At 40.2% G+C, this 26,325-nt stretch overlaps 1 protein-coding gene across 1 annotated transcript in view; it reads right to left on the bottom strand.

The window, feature by feature from the left end:
• Positions 1 to 26,325, bottom strand: part of WNK4 (WNK lysine deficient protein kinase 4) — a 143,443-nt gene that overhangs the window by 50,155 nt on the left and 66,963 nt on the right. The window contains exons 2-4 of the mRNA XM_040435482.1: positions 11,691 to 11,863; positions 11,051 to 11,271; positions 10,226 to 10,383 (exon numbers count right to left, since the gene is read on the bottom strand). Coding sequence (XP_040291416.1) covers positions 10,226 to 10,383; positions 11,051 to 11,271; positions 11,691 to 11,863 — 552 coding nt within the window. The remainder of the gene's footprint in view (positions 1 to 10,225; positions 10,384 to 11,050; positions 11,272 to 11,690; positions 11,864 to 26,325) is intronic.

Raw genomic sequence — 26,325 nt, 5'->3', positions numbered from 1 at the left:
GTTCCTGCAAGACGTAGGCATTGATGCTATGGACTGGCCCGCCCGTTCCCCAGACCTGAATCCAATTGAGCACATCTGGGACATCATGTCTCGCTCTATCCACCAACGTCACGTTGCACCACAGACTGTGCAGGAGTTGGCAGATGCTTTAGTCCAGGTCTGGGAGGAGATCCCTCAGGAGACCGTCCGCCATCTCATCAGGAGCATGCACAGGCATTGTAGGGAGGTCATACAGGCACGTGGAGGCCACACACAATACTGAGCCTCATTTTGACTTGTTTTAAGGACATTACATCAAAGTTGGATCAGCCTGTAGTGTGTTTTTCCACTTTAATTTTGAGTGTGACTCCAAATCCAGACCTCCATGGGTTAAAAAATTTGATTTCCAGTTTTTAATTTTTGTGTGATTTTGTTGTCAGCACATTAAACTATGTAAAGAACAAAGTATTTCAGAAAAATATTTAATTAATTCAGATCTAGGATGTGTTATTTTTGTGTTCCCTTTATTTTTTTGAGCAGTGTATATATATATATATATATATATATATATATATATATATATATATATGTAAAAGCGTCCATCGTACATATGGCAGATATAAAAATCCATTGTGGTAATTTATCAAAGACCAGTATTTTACATTATTCTTTGATATCCCCTGTGCTGCAGGAGGATGCACTTAATTTATGATAAATTATCAGAAATTGGGCGCATCCTCTGCCAGTCCATACACGTATACTGAAATCTGCTCCAGCCCCTGGCTGGAGTAGCTTATAATAGTTATTTACTCCAGTAAACTGGAATAAATGTTAGTGGATCTGCGCGCTAGGGGCCCCCACCACCAAGTGCCCTCTCTCTCACTTCCCAGTGTCGAGCGTGACATAAAAACACACTGAGCGGGCCTAAATTCAGGGACACGGACAGTTAAAAAAGTTGCAAAAGAGAGACGTTTTACTTTTTAACACCAAAAACTGGCGTAGGGAGTCATGACATATCAGTTTTAATAGGTTCATGCATTCCCCATGTAATAACAATTCTGGAGCATCTATTATTATGTATCTATGTTGTGCCATTCCTGTATTATTTCTACTAGAAGTTATGAATTAATTGCTAGCAGTTTGCAGTAAGGGTACAGAGGGGAGGTAACAAGTTGTGGTGGGGGGGGGGGGGGCCCTGCACAGTCTGAAAATACCAGCACTGATTGGATAGAGTCAGTCTGTGCAGGTACACCCCCCCAACTGGTTACCGCCCCCCTGTACCCTTACTGAAGGCTTATAGCAATTCATTCATAACTTCTAGTAGAAATAATACAGGAATGGCACAACATAGAGACATAAGAATAGATGTTCCAGAATTGTTATTACATGGGGAATGCATGAACCTATTAAAACTGACATGTCAGGAGAGGTGACAGGTCCTCTTTAAATCTCTGCCAGTGTGAGAAGATTAAAAGATTAGCTAAAGACGGCTCTGAAATCATCTAAATTACTCCTTGTTACTGCATGGAGGTACCAATACACACCAGTCTAATGTTGATCAAAATGGACAATTTCAACCAAAACAAACATTTGTTGGTAGAAATGAAACAATGAACGGTTATTTTAGCCGACCAATGACAGACCATTGTCACCTGAAAAGAAGTTGGCTGGGAATAATATTTTAGACCGAAAGATCATTCGTGGACAAAAGGTCTTTCTTTGAAAGAACGTTCCCAGAAAGATCTTTCGCCTATCGCCCCATTTCAACATGTATCGGCAGTCTGCTTACCTATCAGCCAACCTCTGTCTAAATTGTATGGCCAGCTTAAGACTATTCTAGTCCCATATTCTCTGCGATCACAGATTTAAGGCCACCAGCAGACCTGAGACTTGTACTACAGAGCCTCTTCTGTGTCTGTGCCAGTTTCAGGAGCAATCTGCATTAGACTGGTCTTTACTGCTCTCAGTGCAATACCAGGCGGACACACATCCGCATTTTCTCCATACTGCAAGCCATTAAGCTGATTACATCAAAATATATAGGCTTGAAGTTTCCATTCCATTAATAAGTAATTACAGTCGTGCCCAAAGGCTAGTTTGTTTTGGAAAGGATTCAAGTACTTGATGCTTACAACAAAAACATCTTTAATGCCAGCTTGGAATATAAGCTGAAGAGCAGATGACCTTTTTAAAAAAGTAAAAATGTAAGGGGTCATTTATTAAACAGAAATATGCCTAAATTAGGCATATTTCTGGTGCAGGTTGTGGCACAATCTGCAAACTTCCCCCACTCACGCCATGTTTAAAAAAAGTGGGCATGAGCGGGGAAGGGCGGGGAAGGGCCGGCAGGCCTGTCTCAGGTGCAATTTTTTACGCCTGTTTTAGGCATAGAAAATGATCTAAATGTAAGACAGCTAGGAAGCTTCTTACAGTGAGAAGTGGCAGTGGATCCGCCGAAGTTATGTAGAGGCCAGCACCTTCACATAACTTTGGTGGATCCACCGCCACTGCAAGGCCTTATTAAGACCAGCGTCTAAAACGCATGGCAAACAGTCTTACTTAAAGGAAATGTGTCCATCAGAAAAAGACCTACTGTTTAAATCATGTTTTTATGTTAAACAAATTTAAAATAATTTTTAGTGATGCTATTTTTAATTATTAATGTCAATATCTATTTTAAAAATAAAAATAAATCCTGAAGGATCCTTACCAGCATATGGTGCTCCCCCACATACTCTCACTACATATAATACTGCTGAGGAAGGTCCTGTTGGACCGAAATGTCCTGTCTTCTGATATATTTTGTGGTGTCTCTTTAATCTGGGAAACCTAAGTGGATCATTTTCAGGACATCTTGTGTGTTTCATTCACAATTAAATAACATATATGAGCATGATACCTTTTTGAGGGCCAACTAAATTCTTTGACTTACTTTACTGTAGTGACCTCCTTATCCTCATAGGCAGGGTTATAATGAAAGATATCACCTATTGTGACATGGTGGCTGGGAAAGTATTGGAGGGGTGTATACTGTATCTCACACAGAATGCTCAGATGGGAAAGCTGGGTGGTTTTAGCAAAGTGTAGTTTACTGAGGCACATTTCTAAAGTGTTTTATGGGCCTGGATATTTCTGAAATGGTATGTTGATGTTGGTAGTGGGACATGCCATTCCCTTCCCCACTCTAGTACAACACTTTCCCCTAGCCTGAGGCAAACCCAAATGTAGCTGCTTGTGTCATTACTGTGGGAATAAATACAGGGCTGAGATGCTCTGTCAGTGTCAGAGCCTGAAAGCTGGATGTTCCTCTTCTTGAAAGCCCAATTTCCCATGTGTTGCTGAGTGTTTTAGGTGAGGAAACCTATGTTTAGTTAGAGCCCAGACGGGCAAGCTATTTTCTTTATGTTTATGTGTCTTTTTGCTGTAGAAGTTTGCAGCTCAGGCAAATTGGCAGCCACCGTAATCATGTCCAGGAAATGGCAAAGAAAAATGTACAATCAAAAAATGAAAACAGATTTGAAAAAAGGCTGTGTCGCTGTCTGGCTTTAACTGGCAGACAACATTTTGGTGACACATTCCCTTTAACTTTCTTAGTCAGGCCATCAATGGGACCAGAGATAGCACCCCATAGTGACTGAACTAGAGCATCACACATTACACTAATCAATGCAATGCTCTTCTGTGGACATCTTTATCTAAGTCTATCAAAAGAACAATAGAGCTGTCATACTGTCGTCCCAATTCTACACCTACCATTATCATTAGATTGTAGATAAAATTATCCCTCACAGCAGCAGTAAAATGACAATGGGTTACCTATCTATACAGGTGGTCTCATCATTTGTGCTGACTGCTGGAGAAGACAATCACAGAGTGTCATATAATATGCTGAAGAGCTATCATCAATATATCACAGAAATTGTAAGCTGTTCAATTAAAATTAAAATTTAACTTTTAATAGGTAATGTTAATAGAGGTATAATTTTCCAAATTTCTGATATAATTTCACTTGATATTATCAATCTGATATATTTTTTGATATTATCAATTGCCAGATTAAAGGTAGAAACAAAACCCACCGTGGACTTCAATGCAGAAGGTCATATGATAAGGAAGGTAAGAGGTGTAGCACTTACAGTTAGATGTTTTCTAAGTGAGATCCAGTGAGGTCAGGAGGAAAAAGTATCCCTATTGATACCCTAAGGTGTCTACCCCTGCCTACAGGCAGAGCACCCGCCCCGAAAGGGGCGACCCCACCTCTCGGTGGCTAAACCCTTTACTTACCCTCACGTGACCCTAAATGTTAACTCACGGTGGGTTCAGATGTTCTCCTCTGTTGGATAGGACAAAGGTATCAGTCCTAAATGATGGAAGTTTTAAGTTGTCCCGACGCGTTTCCCCAAGTCAGTCCTTGGTTCCTCAGGGGACCATGATGGTAAAAATCACGTAGCAGAAGGATGGTGGCTATATACTGGCAGTGGCTGATGATACGCCTGACCTCACTGGATCTCACTTAGAAAACATCTAACTGTAAGTGCTACACCTCTTTTACCTTCCTTATCATATGACCTTCTGCATTGAAGTCCACGGTGGGTTTTGTTTCTACCTTTAATCTGGCAATTGATAATATCAAAAAATATATCAGATTGATAATATCAAGTGAAATTATATCAGAAATTTGGAAAATTATACCTCTATTAACATTACCTATTAAAAGTTAAATTTTAATTTTAATTGAACAGCTTACAATTTCTGTGATATGACTGCTGGAGAAGGACAATATTTTGTATTTAATTTTCAATGGCATAGTATTGCCAAAATGAAAAACACCCACCAATTCTAAAAGAAATGTATTTTCTATGAATATTGAGTTACAAAATTACACCTTTCTGATGGAAGTTTCCCTTTCAGTACGTTGTAGGTAGTTGCCAATATATGAAATGTCTATTGAGCTGAGTACTGTAGTCTATACTATATACTATATGTCTCTAGAAGATGTAGTTTTTATGATGTTTTACACACATCGGTGGCCCGTATAACCCACTGACTGAACCACTTTATACACTAAGCAAAGGATAGTTAATCTTAATTTGATAATGGGTGATATTCCAAGTGAGCCCCTTTAAATAAACTTAGGGAGAAGATTAAAAAACAAACAAAATGAAACCCGATTTCAAATTCTTGTGTTCTAAAATGCTGGTTGACAAGAATTTGCGAGACAATTGTTATCTGCTCTCCATACAGTATAATCAGATCCCAGCATGGTCTCATACATTCATTAATGCAAGGTTAATGAAATCAGGCCGTGTGTAATCAGATAATAGTCAGCGCTGCATCTGGCTTGGGATGAATTCTGCATTAAAACTGGCTTTACTGAGTTCCAGCAATCAAAATCATGTGCCTTGATTGTAAAAAACACATTTGATGGACTAAACACAGATCAATATAAATATGGATCTGGAGACCTGGTGGGTAAGGAAGGCCATTTTATGTGATTACAGGGGTCAGCAAAGGGTGAAATAGTTCTGGAAGTTATTTTCTCTTGCATTATATTCATCATTTACCTAGTTGGTTGACGTTCCTTCAATCATGCTTTTCCTTTAAAGGAGCTTTCCTGTTATAATGATTTTTAAGCAAGTGACCGCAGCCTGCCTGCTGAAACAGAAAATTAATACTTTCCTGCTCCATGCCGCTCTGGTCCTCCGCCCTGCTGCCACTGCCCTTCATCTTCCAGTCACCGCACTTTTTACATCCGGTGGTGCATGGTCACATGCACTGCTACAGCCAATGACTGGTTTCAGTAGTGATGTGCTGCTGAAGCCAGTCATTGGCTGCAGCAGTGCATGTGATCATGCCCATGCACCACTGGAAAAAAAGTGGGGGGACTGGAAGATGGAGGCAGCGCAGAGGACGGAAGTGACATGGGGAAGGTAAGTATGAATCTTCTGTTTCAGCAGGCAGGCTGCGGACACTTGCGTAAAAAACATTATAACTGGAAAAGCCCTTTAAAGGGAATCTGTCATCTTGTTTTTGCTTATTAAAGGGGTTTTCTGGAATTTCGATATTGACCGATTCTCAGGATAGGTTATCAATATCAGATCTGCGGGAGTCCCGGGGATCAGCTACTTGAAAAGAGCTGCAGCCTTTTCCTAGGCCAGTGATGTCTTGTTCATCAGTCATAGGAACATATTCGCTCAACAAGGAGCAGAAAAAGAAAAACAAAAGAGCGCTGATCTGCTATCTATAAAAGTTATTTATTAAAAACATATATAAAACACTATAAATAAAAGGCTAGCTACGCGTTTCAGTGGCAGGCCTGGAGGATCCCAGCGAACAAGTGCAGCAGCCTAACCTATCCTCTCCACAGGAGAGACTGCGCCAATTCCTAGTGTTGTGCCTGGATTTGCACAAAATTATTCGGTAAGGTATTCTCACCTTGAGTCCTTATCTGAGTATCTAAAGGTATTTCACAAGGGAGCAGCCCCTATTGTTTTTGTTCACCAGTCATGTGACCTATGTGCAGCTCAGTGCCACTGAACTGAATGGAGCTGTGCCACAATACCAGGCACATCCGATATCCAATGGACAGTGCTGTGCTTGGTAAGCTGCGAGGACGCTGTGGCACCGTGGCCTCCTTAAACAGCTGATCGGTGGGGTTTCCAGGTAGGGGCGGACTGGGAAATTAAAGTGGCCCTGGAAAAAAAACTTAAAAAGGCTCCAATGTTGTGGGTGGGTCCAAATTGACAGAAGACGGGGCAACACAAGTAGACGGGAAAAATACTAGTAATGACCCCTATGGTGCCCCTAGTAGTATGTACCTGGCCAGTAGCAGTAAGGAGGGCTTGGGTGGCCCTATAGGCATCGGCCCACTGAGAAAATTCCCTGTAGGGTCTATGGCCAGTCCGCCTCTGATTCCAGGTGTCAGACTCCCACGGATCTTATGTTGCCAACATATACGTTTGGTGGGAGTCTGGATTTGTTGGATTTCAACATGCCATATCCTTTTATTCTCGGGGAGATAAACTGCCTGCCTGAGGCTTTCTCCCCTCTCCCATTCACAACACATGCATGCTCAGCTGAGAGTTCTTCCGATTGTTATCCTATGTGTATGTCTGGCTTGAGTCTTTAGAAAGGGATGCCCTGTGATAATGCCTTTATGATTATATTATCATGCCTTACTTACTTTAGGTATGTCCTAACTGATTCATATGCATAATTCTAATGTATTATAACCGAAAAATACACAACTCATCCAGGAAACAAGAAGGCAACGATACAGCTATGTCACCATAAAAATAAAAAATAAAAAGTAAAGGCTCTTAGAATTCAGAATTGGCTCTTTGGGCTTAAACCATGTGAGTGACTTGGTTACTGTATTTGACTTTATGACTCTACTATCTCTATTTCCCATCTACCTTGACTTATTGACTCCATTCCTGTGGCACAGTCAGCGACCATCTTACAAGTTATCTCTTACTTTTCAATCTCATACTGATTGACATGAAGCAGCCATTCTGGTGTCCCAGAACACAGCACACCATGAAGGGAACAAACCTTTCTTTCTCTCTTATCTGAAATTCTTATCGAGTCATTTCGAATCACTTTTTCCATTAACGGTTTCAGAAGAATCATGCCTTTCTGGAAATGATGGTCACATCATGACTGTGAAGTCCGTAACACAAAAGATGTGATGCACTTTCCAGTTTTATTGTATTCGATTCCAAATCAGTCAATGGACTTTATGTTATATACAGGGGCATACACAGAAATCAAGGGGCCCCATAGCAAAAGTAAAAAGTATAAAATATTGAGTGTCAGCAGTCAGTTACTTCTCCAGTTGTGCACGTGGCCACCAGAACAACAGCTTGGTTAAACATCCAAGAAAAGAAGACCACAGTATCGCTGGGGTAAGTCAAACATATTAAACAGCTTTATTAAAAAAGGTACATCCATCACATGATGCAACATTTCAGCATAAAAACGCCTTTGTCAAGCAGTCAAAGGTATTTTTTGCTGTCGAAATGTTACTTCATGTAATGGATGTACCTTTTTGAATAAAGCTTTTAAAGGGGTTCTGCACTTTGTTTAAACTGATGATCTATCCTCTGGATAGATCATCAGCATCTGATCGGCGGGGGTCCGACACCCGGGACCCCCGCCGATAAGCTGTTTGAGAAGACAGTGGCGCTCCAGCAGCGCCGCGGCCTTCTCACTGTTTACACAGTGACATCACGACTAGTATCAACTGGCCTGGGCGGGGCTAAGCTCCATTCAAGTGAACAGAGCTTAGCCCCGCCTAGGCCATTGATACTAGTCGTGACGTAAAAAAAAGCCATAATACAGCACCCATAGAAGTCTACAGGGTTCACCTGTACCTCTGTGTACCTCCAATTTCATATAGAGGCAGTTTTTTCAATCATATTTTGTATGAATCCAACAGAAAACAATGTTGGCATGCTCCATTGCATGGCCTTATATCGCCATAATAATGACACCATGTGCGGTTCATATAATCCAGAGGGCTTCCATGTGTCCCCATGCACGCAGCTCTACTGTGTGCACGAGGCCTGAGTATTAATTATATTGACACTGATAATATTTTTGCCTACAACCATATATTTTTCTCTGCTATCGCTTGCAATCTAGCTGCTGTCATGGGCTATTGTGCAATCATGTCAGGTCTCCGCCAGGCTTGTACAGTTACAGTACACTCTTACGTTAGTGAGATTGCATAGTAACGTTGATGATCTTTCCAGGTGTTGACATTTAAGCTAGCAATAACTGCAGGCAACCCACGAAAGAATTCAAATATCACATTTCAAAAAAATTCTTTGTTAATACCTAAAGGTGCAATTTACAGTACACACAATTTCAGGACATCACGCTAGGGTTAAAGTAAGTACAGTCGGTTTAAAGGGAACCTGTCACATTGAATATTTGCCAGAAGCCTACAGTAGAAGGATCTGAGGAGATCGATACATAGGTTTGTGGGAAAATATTCAGTATAATGAGTAAATGCCTTTCTATAAGTAGGAGTCCCGTACTGACTGTTTCCTCTGTACATGCAGTCATACAGGAAAGGTTGCCCTGAGTGAGACCGCCCACTGGACTCCTAAGTATAGAAAGAACAGGGATTTAAATCAGTAAGCTACAAGTTACAGTATTGCATATTATTATCCCATAAAGCTATAGATCAGTCTGCTCAGCTTCTCCTTCATGTTCAGTGTGACAGGTTCCCTATAAAAGGTGCTGTATTCAAAAGACCCTCCTTGTCGTATCCCCAAAGGTTGCATCTTTAGCTAATAAAAGGTGGTCCCGTGCTCAGGACTGTCACAATTAGCTAAAGCCAAATTATGAGGGCAGCACAATTCTGAGAGTAGTAGCAGTGCAGGCGACACAGTTGTACAGGGACTATAGCTGATATTTTATGTTTTATCAGCACTGTATGGCACTGTATACAAATATATATGTGAATATGTTGGTTTAAAGGGGTTTTCCATGATTCAGGATAGGATATCAATATCAGATCAACTGGGATCCAATGCAGGGGGCCACTGCCGATTAGCTGTTTGAGGGGTCCAGGGTGCTCTGGTGAGCGTTGAAGCTTCCTTGCTTACCAACCACAGCGCTGTCCATTGGATACTGGCTGTGCTTGGTATTGCAGCTCTGCCCCATTCAGTTGAATGGGACTGAACTGCACCTAGGCCACATGACTGATGAAGTTCACATCACTGGCCTAGGAAGAGGCTGCAGTGCTCCGGTGAGCCTCTTCAAACAGCTGATCGGCAGGGGTGCAGGGAGTCGGACCCCCACCAATCTGATATTGCCTTAATTTCCCTTTAAGGTCATTAAATACTTTTATATGTTCTTTACACCCTTATGAAGTGTTCTGCACATGATTATGATGGCATGTGACTAAATACAATGTAATAGATGTGGTTCATTACCCCACTACACTGAAACTATACATAGGTAAAATGGAGGTCAATGCCATGAACGGCACAGCGATTGATCCAAACATTGGGTTGTGCTAGCTATTCATGAATATTATATGGATGTCTTCTTTATAATAACACACTCTACTTTGCCCAACATGTATTTTATTGAAACATGGTTTATCCCATCCTCTGAACTATTCATAGTCTATGATAAACTGTAATTTGGCCTCTAAATATTTCTCATGGCTTACCCTATTTTAGAGCAGCTATGCGTAAACTTCTAGTTATATCTGGTCATGATTACTCACCGAGGTCACCTTGCGGTATATCTGAGCGGCATTCTGACATTCAGAATAGGGATATTCAGAGGTGGCCATCTCCAGCATACACATCCCAAAGGCATAGACATCAACTGCTTCATCATACTTCTCTTCATACATCTCAGGGGCCATAAATTCTGGTGTACCTGCAGACAGTAAATATGATGGCACATTCATCTCACTGCTCCACGGGAAACTTTTATAGCAAATAATCATTTTTGATGATGCTAAGTTCCTGTTGCTTGTAAATTTAAGTGGTTGACATGATGCCTTGTTGACATGACACATGGCAAGCCAAGACTGGCAATCTGGGCTTGTCTGGGCTATGAATTGTTTCCACAGTGAGCTGCATAATCTGAGACAGCCTGGAAATATACATTAAAAGTAATTAAAGAAGTTTTCCAATCCTTTTATATTGATGGCCTATCCTCAGGACAGGCCATCAATGTCTGATCAGTGGGTGTCCGCCACCCCACACCCTTAGGATCAGCTGTTCAGTAGTAGCTCCAGTGTTGGACCAGCTCTGCCCATTGTGTCCTAGTCTCTGATCAGAACTGCCTATGCTATAATGCAGTCTGAGATTTCCTCCCTTAACACTTGGAGCTATCAGCTCATGATTTAGTGGCTGTGGTTTAGGGACAAGTCACGGCCTATAAAACATATAGCTGTCTGAATACAACCTAAAAAGATGATAGCTGTCATTTTCTGAAAAAAACTATTTGACAAGTAACAAACAAGATGGCTGCACTTCCTGTTCTCTTTTCTGGTTTACTTATATGGTTATTCTTCGTCATTAGCTTTTTGTTATTTTACCTATAACACTCTTTGCAAAAGAGGCACTCTTTAAGGTGGCAAGGCCCAGATCTCCAATTTTCACGAAGCCCGTGGGCCCCGTGATGAAGATGTTGTCACATTTAAGGTCACGATGAATGATAGGAGGACTTCGGGTGTGGAGAAAGTGCAGGCCTTTCAGAATTTGACGGCTCCATCTTTGTAAAACCTTTAGTTTCATCTCCTTGAATCTCTTCAAGTAGCTAAAATAACAATTTTGAGATAATTTAAAAAAATATATTCCAGATTTATATTGGTGAAGTTGTTTAAGCTTTTCTATAGGGAGGATTTATAAAAATCAGAAATAATTTTTTTCACGCAACAAGAAAAGAGTCCTTAGGAGAGGCTGTCAATGTATAATTATGAGGCAAACAGGGCTCAGCTTAAGACCCAAACACAGCTGCACTGGTATGGAAATTCCTGTGCTGGGTACTGCAGTACAAGGGCTATGTGGTTCCATCTAGCTGCTGACCCTTTGTTCGGATTGTCAGACCGAACATTGAGAGCCTTTCCTCAGGATAGGTCACCAGTACCCAGAGATGCTACATGGAATGCAGTTTTGACATTGTAAACAGAAGAGCTAAAAGGAATAAAAAGTCATCAAAATCAAGTATGTCCTTACGTCTTCAGTGTCCCTGAAGTCATCAGCTCGGTAACTAGGACTATACATATCTGCCCCTTCACAATGGACTTCCAAGAGTCATAAAAACGGACAATGTTTGGATGTTGTAGACCTTTCAGCATCTCCACTTCTTCACTAAATCTCTGGCGCTCTGCTTTAGTCAGCTTCCTGGTCTGTAGAAAAAGAGAACACAAGTTTAATGAAGCAGTTGATATGAATCTACCATAAGCCCCTCAACACTATTTGAAACTGAGTGACATGTAATGGAAGAATGCAAAAATATTCATTATTATACCCAACATTTATTTATGTTTGTAACCATATGAAAGGTCTCAAAAGTGGGATTTCTGGGGACACAAGATGTCCTAGACACCCTTATCTGACAAATGTAGAAAACCAGCAGTCAATACTAGTTTTATACCTGTGTGAATATTATAGACATGTACAATGAGTTTTACATTTCATCCAACTCATCCAACTTACAACTACTGTATATACCGGATATATGGACCCCTGTATCTGCCAATTTGCATATCTTTATACTTCCCGCTGCATTTCTCATCTGGATGATGTTTCCTACCGATAATTTGTCCTTGTTAATGGTATCAACAACTTGCAGACATCCCTTTGACACCAAGAACTGCACATTTGCGAGCCTGAGTCTGAGCCTAGAGACATCTGTCTGTATCATTAGCATGCCTAATTGTCCGTTAAGCCAGGCAGGCTTCACTATTTATAACGCCCTGCTTCTTGCACCTTGTTATGCGAACATAATTATTCTGGGGAGTCGGATTCTGCTGAGAAAATAAAGTTTACCAGAGGTACTGCTAACAAAACTAGTTTTTGCAAATAAAATGGATGTATAAATGTAGTTATGTGACATGACACATGTGAAATCTGTCACAAGTGAAGTACTTAAAGAGCACCTGACAGCAGAATCAACCCCATTAAACCAGCCAAACTGCCTGGTAGGGTCGATTCTGCTGATTAAAGTGATACCTGTCTTGTGAAAACCAACTTTGGTGTTTCTGAGAAAAAAACTTGTATTCTTTATGCAAATGAGAGCTTCAATGCACAGAGAGGTGTTGACTCTTTGTAAATCTAGATATTAACTGTAACGTAACGTGAATTCAAAAGATTTGAGAATTAATACGTTTACGCAGGCTAAGTGAATAAATATATTTACTAAGTGTGATTAACTATAAGATAATACAGACAAATCACATAATGAATAATAAAAATATAAAAAGTAATATAAAACAGGCATAATTAAAGGGGCCAGAACCAATCAGTACTTAAAAATACCCTTACAATACAGCAGTTTTGGAGTTCCTGCTTAAGTAGGTACTATCTCCAGATGACTTACCTAGTGACATCCTTTTCATCTTTTCAGTTGTAGATCCACTAATTCTCTGGCTCCACTTATACCATACAAGATGTCAACACCATTTCTCAGGCTGTGCATTGGTAGCTCAAGACAATTCTTAATTCAGCCCTGCTCTTGGATGGGTCATCACTGTTCACCTGAACAGGGATGGCCAATCCAAGGGCAGCAGGAAGTGTCTTAGGCTACCAAATGCACAGTACAGAAAAGGCAGTCAGAAAAGAGGAGCCCGGGAAGTGACATATCTGCAGCTAAAGAAATGAAAAGGAGGGCACCAGGTAAGTGTACTGTTTGCTTCCCAGTTAATGTGAATTTTTTGTCTGGAACCGAAGGGAAGTTTTAAAATCAGGTACCCTCAGGGGGCTTGTGATGCACCCACCCACTGCTTGACTAAAAACCTCAGTAAATGTAGAAGTATGGAGTCTCATGACAAAATCCCTTCATTTAAAGGGGTTGTCCGGGTTCAGAGATGAACCAGGACATCCCTTCATTTTCACCCCTGCAGCCCTCCTGACATGAGCATCCGAGCAGTTCATGCTACAATGCTCTCCTTTGCCCTACGCTAAATCGCGCAGGGCAAAGACATTTTTTGGAGATCCGGTGACATACCGGGGCTCTCCATGGGGCTGCCAGGATCCCCAGTGACGTCACCGGCACTGATGGGTGGGATTTAGCGCTGCCCTAGCAAGTAAAACGGCTAAGGCAGTGCTAAAGCCCGCCCATCAGAGCAGGTGACATCAACGAACACAAGTTTCCGCCCGGCAGTGTGTTGTTGAAAACAAAAGAGCCCGTGCCCTGCGCAATCTAGCGCAGGGCAAAGGACCGCTGCTCCGATGCTAGCTTAAGGGAGGCTGCCTGGGTGAAAATAAGGGTATGTCCGGGTTCAGCTTTGAACCCGGACAACCCCTTTAAGCAATACAAAATAATATCCTCTGTGGATAATTTTGATGCACGTGGCTGACTAAAAACAAGAAGCCACTGGTTTAACCTTTAATTTTACAGACTGCCCATGCAGTAAGTATACAGCCTGCAGCAATATATATTTTGCAGGCAGAATAAGTTATTAACATCTGAAAAAAACTTATCTTTCCATGATTAAAAAATGCTATAACATAACTAATATTTCGAGAAAATCAATCTTTTGGACATATCTGTAGAATCAACACTAGGACAGTTAGGCTTGTAATTTAGATCTATTAGTTTATAACAGCCTTAACCCATTTGTGCCAACATCTGATGATAATAATTGATATATATATATATATATATATAGAGAGAGAGAGAGAGAGAGAGAGAGAGAGAGAGATTTTTTTCTAAAGAGATGGGATTAAAATATAAAACAATTCAATAAAGTACTAATACCTCTGAAAATTGGGTCTCACTGTTGAAATGAAGTTAGGCTCTGTTCACACTGGCATCATGCTTTCGGTTTCTACAGGATTCATGTTAGATATGACCGACCCGTTATGACACATGATGATCCGTTTGATAACTGTTTATAATGGATCAGTCATGTTTCAGTCATGATCAGTCATGTTTCCGAAACTAATGGTTCTGGAAGGACTCCATTGACTATAATCGGACCCATCGGGGTTCCTCTAGGCATTTTACTGGATCAAATAGTGCAACTTGCTGCACTATTTTGTCCCGATTTTTTAATGGAATCCTGAAGAAACCCTTCATATTTTTTTTTTTTATTGGATGCAATACGAATCTGTTTAGATCTCCATTGTTGTTTCCATTTATAATGAAAACCACAATGCAGTGCCAGATCTGTTGCACAATGGACACTAATGGTGTCCAGTGGACAGTAGATCATCCACAGATGTGAATACAGACTAATACAGCATGCTATGCTATTCTACCCCTCAAAAAGTAACTGAAGCCGGACGGAAAAAGAGCACAAAAGTGAACAGATCCTTAGCCAAGTTTCTAATGTGCTACCCCATCTTTAATCCTAATTTGGTAGGAATTTAGAGTTGTGGACTGGAACTTATAATGAAGGCAACATAAAAGGCTACACAGGATTGTAAAAAAAATATAGCTGATTGTTAAAATTAGCTAAAAAAAAGTACAAATACACACCTAAATGTAAAAAAAAGCCCAAACCAATATTGTAAAATATAAATGTGTACAGTAAGACTTATAATTATTAAGAGGAAGATGTAATTGGCTGCCTTTTTAACAGACTGTACTGGCACAATTTATATTCACGTGTACCTATCAAAGAGGAGCGAATGGCCAGAAGGGCATATTTTATTACACCACTGAGATCTCCAAAGCTTACAGTTTATAATTCTGTAACTCAATGAACACATAAAGAAGGAAATAGATAATGACAGGAACAGACTTCTACATGCAGGTAGTTTATGACTTATCAAGGCCCATAAATCACTGTTAACATGTTATAACTTTGAGTTAAAATGAAGACAGGAAACCAGCTAATTATATAGTGCTAATCCTTGCAGATAATGTTGGCAAAGAGTTTGATTGTAATAAGTAAAGAATAATGAAGAGCACTAATATAGGATCATAGGATTTACTAGGTCTTCTAGCTATTCCGCTCAACTTCACTTTCCCAGAGGTATTGTCCACACCCTTTATTACAAAAGCAATGTTCTAAATGTACTTTTCCGGTACATACAATGACAGACAAAAACCAATCTGTCCAATTCCTAAAGTGCCACGTGCCACCTCTGTTGGCTCAAAACAGGTGAAAACAACTGCCTTTCTTGCCTCCCTTGATACTGAAGGATCTGATAATGGCATAGATTCATCTAAATGTTGCTGAGAAAAAGTAGTTCTAATCATAATACGGTCAACAGCTTTAGTACTGTATGGCTGATCTATACAAATGTGTTAAGACATTCCAAATGATCTAAGATAAATTTTATAGTTTTAATATGGAGGTGGGGTACAGAAGGGATCAGCATGTATTTGCCATCTCTTAGAGGAAAGAAGAGCATCATGATTCTTAAGCCAGTAAACTCCTCCATTTGAGAGGCATGTACAGAGCAAGCACATATGACGTAGGAGGATAGGGACAACCTGAGTTGAGGCTTTCCTTCCATGAACCACATAGTAGCCACATGGTTATACCCATATGGGATTGTTAATCTTAGGGGTGTTGTTCAAAGTTAAAGTATGTCTAATCTATGGCTAGTACATTCTCTCTTTTTGGCAGAATACCATGGTACTAAACAAAGCAGTGGATATAAATCTGTAAAAAAGTATTTTTGGACAATAATCTACAGTACAGACCAAAAGTTTGGACACACCTTCTCATTCAAAGAGTTTTCTTTATTTTCATGACTATGAAAATTGTAGATTCACACTGAAGGCATCAAAACTATGAATTAACACATGTGGAATTATATACATAACAAACAAGTGTGAAACAACTGAAAATATGTCATATTCTAGGTTCTTCAAAGTAGCCACCTTTTGCTTTGATTACAGCTTTGCACACTCTTGGTATTCTCTTGATGAGCTTCAAGAGGTAGTCCCCTGAAATGGTTTTCACTTCACAGGTGTGCCCTGTCAGGTTTAATAAGTGGGATTTCTTGCCTTATAAATGGGGTTGGGACCATCAGTGGCGTTGAGGAGAAGTCAGGTGGATACACAGCTGATAGTCCTACTGAATAGACTGTTAGAATTTGTATTATGGCAAGAAAAAAGCAGCTAAGTAAAGAAAAACGAGTGGCCATCATTACTTTAAGAAATTAAGGTCAGTCAGTCAGCCGAAAAATTGGAAAAACTTTGAAAGTAAGGGCTATTTGACCATGAAGGAGAGTGATGGGGTTCTGCGCCAGATGACCTGGCCTCCACAGTCACCGGACCTGAACCCAATTGAGATGGTTTGGGGTGAGCTGGACCGCAGAGTGAAGCTCATCAAGAGAATGCCAAGAGTGTGCAAAGCAGTAATCAAAGCAAAAGGTGGCTACTTTGAAGAACCTAGAATATGACATATTTTCAGTTGTTTCACACTTGTTTGTTATGTATATAATTCCACATGTGTTAATTCATAGTTTTGATGCCTTCATAGTCATGAAAATAAAGAAAACTCTTTGAATGAGAAGGTGTGTCCAAACTTTTGGTCTGTACTGTATTTTGAGGTCCAGTAAAGAATATGACATAATATAACAGCAGAGTATCACATCTAATACAGACATAATTATGTTGAAGGCCATTGGTCATTTTTTTATAGGTTGAAGTATCAACAATACAACAGTTCTGTGCTGTACATTGCACAGAAATATATCCTAAGGCTAAGTTCATATATGAGTTGTAAACTCCAGCAGCCTGTTGCAGCAGAGGAACAGAGCACAGACTTTGGGAGTTCATTGTATCCGATATAACAGGATAGGACTACATACTGCTGGATCCCTATTAATTACATTGGGATCAAGCCGCTTTCTGGCATATATGCAAGCTTTCGGCTGGACAAAAAATACCTTTAGCTGCCATTGGATCCTATTGCAGTCCTATTGCAGTCAATGAGGATTCGGTGCTGCCAGATATGGTGAACTCCAACGGTCTGTTCCTCTGCCAGAAGAGGCTGCTAAAGTTCACAAAGCATATGTGAACTTAGCCTAACAGACTTAATTTCCACACTTTCAACTTTTCACACTTGACACACTTGGTACTGTGGCACTCCGTATGCCATCACATGATGCATATAAATGGCACTATATGATGTAGAAATTGGCCTCATGAAACAATGAACCAGACTTACTTATGTGTCTGTGCCAAAAATCTGTCTAAAAAGTGGCGCAAAATGGCACTATTTGGTACATCTATGGCTACTACCATTTCCAGCAGCTCATCAAGGGGGTATGGCCTATTGGAAAAGGGACAGTTTTGGGTGAAAGGGGTGGGGCCTAAGATACACCATTTTGAGACAAAATTGTGCCACAATGCTATCATAAAAATCTGTCTCAAAGTAAGCCAACTAATAGTTGGTACAGAGTCAGAGAAAAGTGTCTATCCCTGCACCAGATCTATCATCCAGTCTGAGTGATAAACCTGGTGAAGGTCTAGACAGCCTGGCTAAGCGTACGCCATCTTTACATTTAGAAAATCTGGGCCAATATATCTTAGTAAGAGTACCTCCAAAATATAACATAATTACATGATTTTGTGTTTCAGATTCCATATGAATCCAACATAAAAAGACATCCAGTGCCTAAGCCCTAATATATAGCAAATAGTATAGACACCACTGGTATAAATGGGTTGACATTACTCAACCTGGTCCACCACATCTTAAAAATGTTTGAGGCAAGTGTGCTTAAGCCAAAAATTAGATATTTTGAGTTCTCATATTCTACCTACTTGTTTCCTGATTTTATGTGTTTGCATCTATAATCCATAATAGTGTAAAAAAAAGGCAATGGAACATTCCACTACTGTAATCATGAAAGTAATCTGGAACATTACGGGATTAGTTTTCTCAAGGAGCATATCAAGTATCAGCAGACTAACAGCACAAAATCAGCTTCAGATTCAAAACGTAGTAAAGTCAATCAAAAGTAAACAGGAATGTTATTGGTTATAGTATCTGCAACTTATACAGTTAGTTGGAAAGATAGATAGATAGATAGATAGATAAGATAGTACATTATGATCAGTCTGAGAATGTTTCTTCCCCAAAACCCTTTGTCAATTGTCCAGTGCCATGCAACAAACAGTCTCTGTCAGCAGTAGGCAATAAAACTTTCCAGTGCCTTGTTATACCACTCAACTACACAGAAGTCATTGTGACTGTGTCCAAAACTATTGGAATACCCTGTTCTCTTGGGAAAGGTATTAAAAGGCACATAAGTGACAGCCAGGAGCCAGTATAGCTGCCAGGAGTGAACCAGCAGAATCATGTGTTGGGTACATCATTGTACTCTCTGTGGTTGAATACATCATTTTCCATCAATATTTCTGCCAAATCCTATAGCTCAGTACTGGAAAGGATACAGGACAAGGAATTGTAGCCAAAATGCTTGGGCAATTTAAAGTGAACTTGTCAACATGTTTTATATTGTCTTTTTATTTGATAGTCCAAGCCTTCTGTAAGAATTGAGATTATCAGATATCCTTGTTGGCCTAGAACATACCACATAAATAACCATTTGACTCAACATCCAGCATGTGTTCTCCTTGTTTGTCTTCCACCCAGAAAGAAAACAACAGAAAATGAGAATAGTATGTAGAGGTGTCAGAGAAATAGATTCACAATGGTGTAGAATAGTGTATGGACTGTTTATCACAGCTACCGTAGTAAAAGGGCATCAAGATGACGTCTTCAAATCAGATTGCCGGGACAATAGACCAAAACCAAGAGGGCAACTACCTCTAAAGAGAAAATACATTATTTCCCTGAACAAGGATAAGTAATAGTTGTTATAAGAATGTTGACAGGTATTTGAAAAGGTCCACCTGGTAGCCAATCCTAGAAATGTGGGCATTCCTGAGTTCACAGTCTAAATCAAATTAAAATAGTATATGTCAAGCTTTTAACAACGTTCCATGATATACCGGTAAGTCTCTAAACATGGAGCATCGGTGAAGGTCCAGCCACTGTTGCACCTACATGTCTAATAATTTACTTAAATAAAAGAATTTCCATGCCTGGTTCAAAACTATCAAATATAGACCAGATCTAGAGACAATTGTCCCAGGTATAAATGGACATCTGCCTCCACTCTACCCTGCAGAAACATGGCGGCAAACCAGCTAGAACTCCTCCTACTGCAAAACATTTTTCTCTCAAAATGTTCAGCTACTGCATGTAAATGAGGACAGGTGGATTAGAGATGCACAACCAGCACCACAGGAATTTGGTATGGTGTTCCCTTACTGTTTGGTATGCATTCCATAAGAAATACATTTTGGGACGGGAGTTCTAGCTGAAAGAATACATACCTAAAAAAGCGAAATAATCATCCAAAACTACGATAATTGACTAAGGGCACTGTGTTAGCATTACTAAAATACTTTTTGCAATCTTATATCTGGAAAGCAGATACTGTGGTACTCCAGGAAAAGAAGTGCAGAGCATTTCAACTGGTCACTGTCACATAAATAATGTCTTTGTGTTCTACTCACTGGCATAAAACGGAGAACATTGTGTCCCCTCTACAAAAAAAACAAAATAGTGTTAAACTACGACCCAGACCTTTGCCAGAGACCATTAGGAGCCTACAAGAATTCCAAGCGGATGACAAAGATGTACAAAGGATCACAATACAATGCTCTAGCTAAACCGTGGGATTAGCAAACTATCAGGAAGGTAACACTGATCTGTACAACAGCTTTGCTAAAAATGTACAGCAATGCATCTGGACCTAAAACTAGTGCTTAACGTATTTTTATTAATGAATAGTTAATTCTGGCTTCAGTATATCAGTTTAGGTGCCTGAAGGACAGGACAGTGTTCACAGAGGATCACCTCCAGACTGGATGTAGCAAGTTGTCAGCCAGGGGCGGATTGGCCATACACCTTATAGGGAAATTTCTCCTCATGTCCGGCCAGTGGAAGTTTTTGGGGATGTATTTTGTGCTCCTCGCAGTTATTTGTGGTGGACTGTGGTATTTGGCTCTGCTGGGGTGGTATAATGTGCCACAATATGGTATCGCTGGCCCTGCCTTCTATCAATTTGGACCCAACTAAAAAATGGGGCCACTTTTAGTATTTTCTCCAGGGCCACTTTAAGTTCCCAGTCCGCCCCTGTTCTCAGCTAAGGGTGCTTTCACACAGTCTGATACCCGCTAGAAGGGTCCCTTGATAAAAAGCTGAAAGGGTCCTCCTGCTGTGTCCCCCAACAATCGATTGTAATCTATGGGGAAACCTGGCAGCAACTGTTAAATATCCTGCAGCGTCTCCACAGGGGACATGAATTTTGTACAATGCAGGATGAGGCAGGTCCAAAAGGTCCACCTGGTAGCCAATCCTAGAAATTTGAGCATCCCTGAGTTCACAGTCTAAATAAAATTAAAATAGTAAATGTCAAGCTTTTAACAACGTTCCATTATATATCGGTAAGTCTCTCGGTGGAGGTCAGGCCACTGTTGCATGCTAGGTATGCATTTCATAAGAAATTCCATAAGAAATACATACATATATAATGGCTCTCCACTCTGGTAAAGAGATGAGGATCCTAAACAGAGAAGCCCCCCCCCCCCCTTCCCATCTATTTAAGGGCTTATCCAACAAATGTAAAATTCCTTTTAAAGCTGTTTTTTGCTTGCTTATCTGGAGGACTTTCTTTCCTTTTTTGTGGGTGGGCAGCAGCTCATCAAGTACTTGCATCTCCTAGAATGAATTGCAATCCGTTCTCGTTTACGGATAGTACCTCACATAAAGCCCCAGAGATACATATTTTATGTAATACCTTTCTCCACTGTCTAGAGAGAGAGAGAGATAGCTATGCCTTTTTTAATGAACTTAGAAGTAGGGATGGAGGAATCAAAGGTGTCTGAGCTGCTCACTTCACCAACACTGAGAGGAGGGGAAGGGGCACCTGGAAGCTACTGAGCTTGTAAGTCCACCTCTGAATGCAGGAGAAGGTGGGCCAGCAGGATAAACAGCAGGGGGCATTATCACAGAGGAAAATGTAATGTATATAAAAAATCCTATGTATATTGCAATAATACTTCATTCACAATGTCCTATTTATTACATAGCAATATTTTTTGAGTCATAAACCCTTTAGCTCAGAATTTCCTAATGAGGTGTATAAAATTGGGTTTCTAAACCAAAAAAAACCCTTTATATTAATACCACATGATCAGTGACATTGTGATATTTATAGAAGGTGATCCAAAAAATAACTTGTGATATTGGTTTATCTGATGTGTAATTTACAAACGGAAGCCAACCGGAACATGAAGAATTAGGAACAAAACTGTATGTACTGAGATAGCCAACCCTAAAAGTTTTATCCAGGGACACGGCTTCACATGGTAAGTCTCCAGTTAGCACTAAATGTGTACAAAGCGCCTCAAGAACAAAGTGCAGATACCGGAAGCAAATTTTGGATTCTTCTCAAGTGTATTACTTTGGTAAATACAATGTTTTCTCTCTAAGCTGTACCTTAAGCCTAAGTCAACAACTAAGGAGCAAACAGGGATATAGAGTACTGATCCACTGAGTCACATTTATATAAAATACTTAAAGAGGCTCTGTCACCCGGATCAAGCCTAACCTACCAGGCTTATAGCCTGGTTGGGCTGATGACGCAGACAAAAACCATACCTTTATTTCTCATGTAGTAGGTCCAGTGTGGCAGAAAAAGCTACTTTAAAAAATATGCAAATGAGTAATTCAAGCACTTGGAGGTGGGCTTATGCCTTCCAAGCACTGCTCCTGTGACGTCCCCATTCCTTGCTAATGTCGGCCTTCTACACCTAATCATGCCCCCATGTCCTTTGATTGACAGTGCTAGACCGGTGCCTGCGCACTTGCTTCCATGCCGGCGTGTGCGCACTAGATCTTTTCCTTCCTTCCCGGCTTGTCAGTATGTCCAGTGTGTGAGTAGTCCTCATTTGCCTATTTTTAAAAGTTGCTTTTTCTGCCACACTGGATCTACTACATGAGAAATAAAAGTATGTTTTTTGTCTGTGTCATTAGCCCTATCAGGCTATATGCATGGTAGGGTAGGCTTGATCCGGGTGACACAGCCTTTTTAAATTAAATATCACTTCATAGATTGAAAGAACGAAACTCTGTTCACTGCAGACAACGGGCAGCATGAAGATCTGTCAATCTTGGGGCATACTATTTGCATAGCAATTTTGGCTCCCCTGCTCCAAACAGCTAATTAGTGGGGCACTGAGATTGCTGAGGAATATACTATAGAAGGGGAATCTTCAATTGTTAAACCAATGCATAAAAAAACCTCAGCACATGTAATTATGGTAAAAAATTCAAATTTATGTGAGCTGTCTAATGAAATCGATGAAATCCTTTTGTAGTTGTACTGTATGATTTCTAATCTCTCTGTTTTGTCCTGGACATTCTGAAATGCAGTCCTTCTTCTCTGGCTGCAAAATCCTTCTTAGCCTTCAAAAAGGTAACCAAGGATATAAAGTTCTTAATGTGCAAATAGGATTTGTACATAAACTGGGCTGTTTCAGCACAGGGCAGAGGAGATTTCTGCAGAACAGAAATAGTAAACTATTATAGTGGCTATATGCACCTGTATGACTATGTGCCTAAAGAAAATGGCTAAAAGAACACAGGGAGCAAAGGTAACATCTATAATCCCAAGAACATAGAATGCAAAACTAAAAGCGATTAAATATCAAATTACTAAGATTTATCTTTAATCTCACACCAACAGGGAAATAAACAAAGTGCATAAAACCTTGGAAGAAAAAACTTTATCGTATTGTCTTTTGCCGGAGGTGATCGCGGGTGAGGCCTGCTGCTGTAATCAAGGAGGGATAAAACAACCCTCTGTGTATGACTTGGAGGGAGAAAGGCTGAAGAAGCCTGAGAAAGAGGGGAGCCTGAGAGGCTCTGTGTGGTCTCAGCCAGGAGGGCTGAGGGGCCATGAGGCTTTGTAAAGCCTGAAGTTTGGGGGGCCAAGCGATGCCTACAGAAAGAGGGTCGCATGGTCAGAGTCGGGAGTACTTCTGGACTATCTCCCCCCAGGGTGCTGGTGTGGTCACAGCCTCGAGGCTGCTGGACTGCATATGGCTGAGGAAGCCGGCTCTAATCCTGTGTGTGAACAGCCCTCTATAGGTGAGGTAAAGACAACACGTGTATTGGGTAGAGCCCAGACGGGCAGGTGTTTATTTTTGATGTTTATGTGTGTGATGGTGCTGAAGTGCCAAAATAAAGCTCCTTTAGAACTTGAACCCCGTTGTCAGAGGAGAAGTCTGTGATTGCGACCCCCTGAGAGAGAGCGATCCCTTACAATATATATATATATATATATATATATATATATATATATATATGCCCCAATGTGTAAGAAATTACATAGGCTTTGTCCTTAAAGTGATACGTCTGTCAAAAAAGTAAGGGGTATTTTTTTTATTATTATTTCTGGCTGTTTTTCATTTTGCCAGTACTATACTACATTGAAATGCTACACTGAAAATTAAATAGAAAATATTGTCCCCCTCTAGAAGTCATTACAGAGAGATAAAACTCCAACATATCTATCTGTGTGTGTGTATATATATATATATACGGTATATATACTTCCATAGAAGAGCATTGAACTTATTAGTCTAATTTGTGATGCTCTGAGTCACTCGTCTCCCTTCCCTTTCTGGTTGCATTGATGGTCTTATGGCCAGTAAGGTAAAGCGTCCAAGAGTCCAAAGAAAGGACAGGAAGTAGAATACATGGAGTGACTTCAAAACCCAGAAAAAGATCCACCATTTTTTTTTTTATTGCATAGAATATTCACATATAGACTTTTAAAGGGGTTTTCCAAGATTTTGATACTGATGACCTATCCTAAGTATAGCTCATCAGCATCTGATCAGTGGGGGTACGACACCTGGGGGCCGCTCTGCAGCCTTCTTGCAGCTTACTAAGCACAGTGCCGTAAATTGTATAGCGGTTGTGCTTAGTATAGCAACTCAGTCTCATTCACTTCCATGACCAGTAGTCATAATCAGTGGAAGGCCCAAGGTGCAAAATGGGAGAAGAACTGAAAACACGGGCAAGAATCATAACCACAAATCAGGATCACGATCAGAAAGGTTATAGACAGTCTCCAAATAAAGGGCTAAGGTCCCCATTCTCTACGATAAAACATTCAGTTAGGGTAAATTGATCATCCCTATACTAGATGGTAGAGGTGGAGAACGATGTATGAAGAAAGAAATGAACATTTATAATGCTGATATAAAGTTTATAACAAAACAAAGAAGGATGTGTGCACATATAGACTCAGTATCAGTGTTGCAAAATGGCTCCAACAAGTTGAAAAACAGCCTTTTGTGTACGATTTCAATGTGATCTATAATTAATGGATATTCCACGTTTCACTGTTCCACACGCAGATTTAATAAAACCTTCAAGGTGATTCGACCATGTGAGTGATGCTGGCATTACACTGTGCCCTGTGATGCTATTCTTCGGAAAAGGGGGAGACATAATGGTTCAGTCCTCTTTTTTTGTCTAGAACAGGAATCTGAGGTAGGAACCGTCAATTTACATTCCTGGGGTTGTAGGAGGTAAAACTTATGCCTTCCCTCACCTGAGGCAAAATGATCAAAATAGCTTCTTACATGTAAATGTTTAGAAATGTTTACAGAAGATAAAGGAACATTGCTGGTGGCAGAAGATAAGAAGCACTCTGCCCAACTCTTTTGACAGTTTTGCTGCACTTTGTAAAACGAAGGGTCGTGTTTGATCTTTCATTTTCTACATTTATTATCCATTAGAAAGAAATTACCCATTAGAAGAAAGAAAAAACCAAAATGCCACAAAAACAAATGGAATAATGAACTACACACATTAAAATATATCTTAAAGGGCACACTGAGGAGTGAATAAAAGAACACTAAAGGTGGAGATAATACCATCTATATTTTTGCCAATGTGTATACACCTGTATATCTATGCTGTATGAGATGGTCTGGCCAACCAGAGGATGCTCTAGTGAACCCAGGCTCTAACAGAGGATCTTGAATTCTAATTACATTACTCAAACCAGGAAACTTAAAATATGAGATGCCTGTGTAGTTTGCAAATGTAAATCCTTGTAACACGCTATATAAACTTCAATATACTTCCAGAGCTCCACCACACTACACTTGATATACAGTCTATTAGAAGCAATGTAGGTCAAAAAGAGACAAATTCGCAACGTAGTGAGCCAAATGATTATTACTCATGCTCTCATGGGTACAAGCAACACCTCCAATTCTTTATTTCCATCTTTGTATGAAATCCATCACAACATAATTGTTTAGTGGCCAACATAGCGGACACCAAGTTTTTCTCCACCTCCTTATTCCATGTGATGTTTCAGGAGACCACCCCTGAGGAAGAGAGCATGGTCCCCAGAAATGTCATGCGAGATGAGGAGGTCAAGAAAAATCTTCATGTTCTCCATGGCTACTACACAATTATGTTGTGATGGATTTGATAAAAAGATGAAACGACAGAATTGGAGGTGTTGTTTGTGCCTGAGAGATTGTGAGTAATAATCATTTGGCTCACTATAGTGCAGAATTGAGGCTTTTGACTTGTGTTGCTTTTAATAGTTAGCAAACGTAGCAAACCCTCCAAAC

Source organism: Bufo bufo, chromosome 6, assembly GCF_905171765.1.
Source record: "Bufo bufo chromosome 6, aBufBuf1.1, whole genome shotgun sequence".
NCBI classification, from domain to species: domain Eukaryota; kingdom Metazoa; phylum Chordata; class Amphibia; order Anura; family Bufonidae; genus Bufo; species Bufo bufo.
Note: the sequence above shows the minus strand (reverse complement) of the source record. Positions and strands in the feature narration are given on the sequence as shown.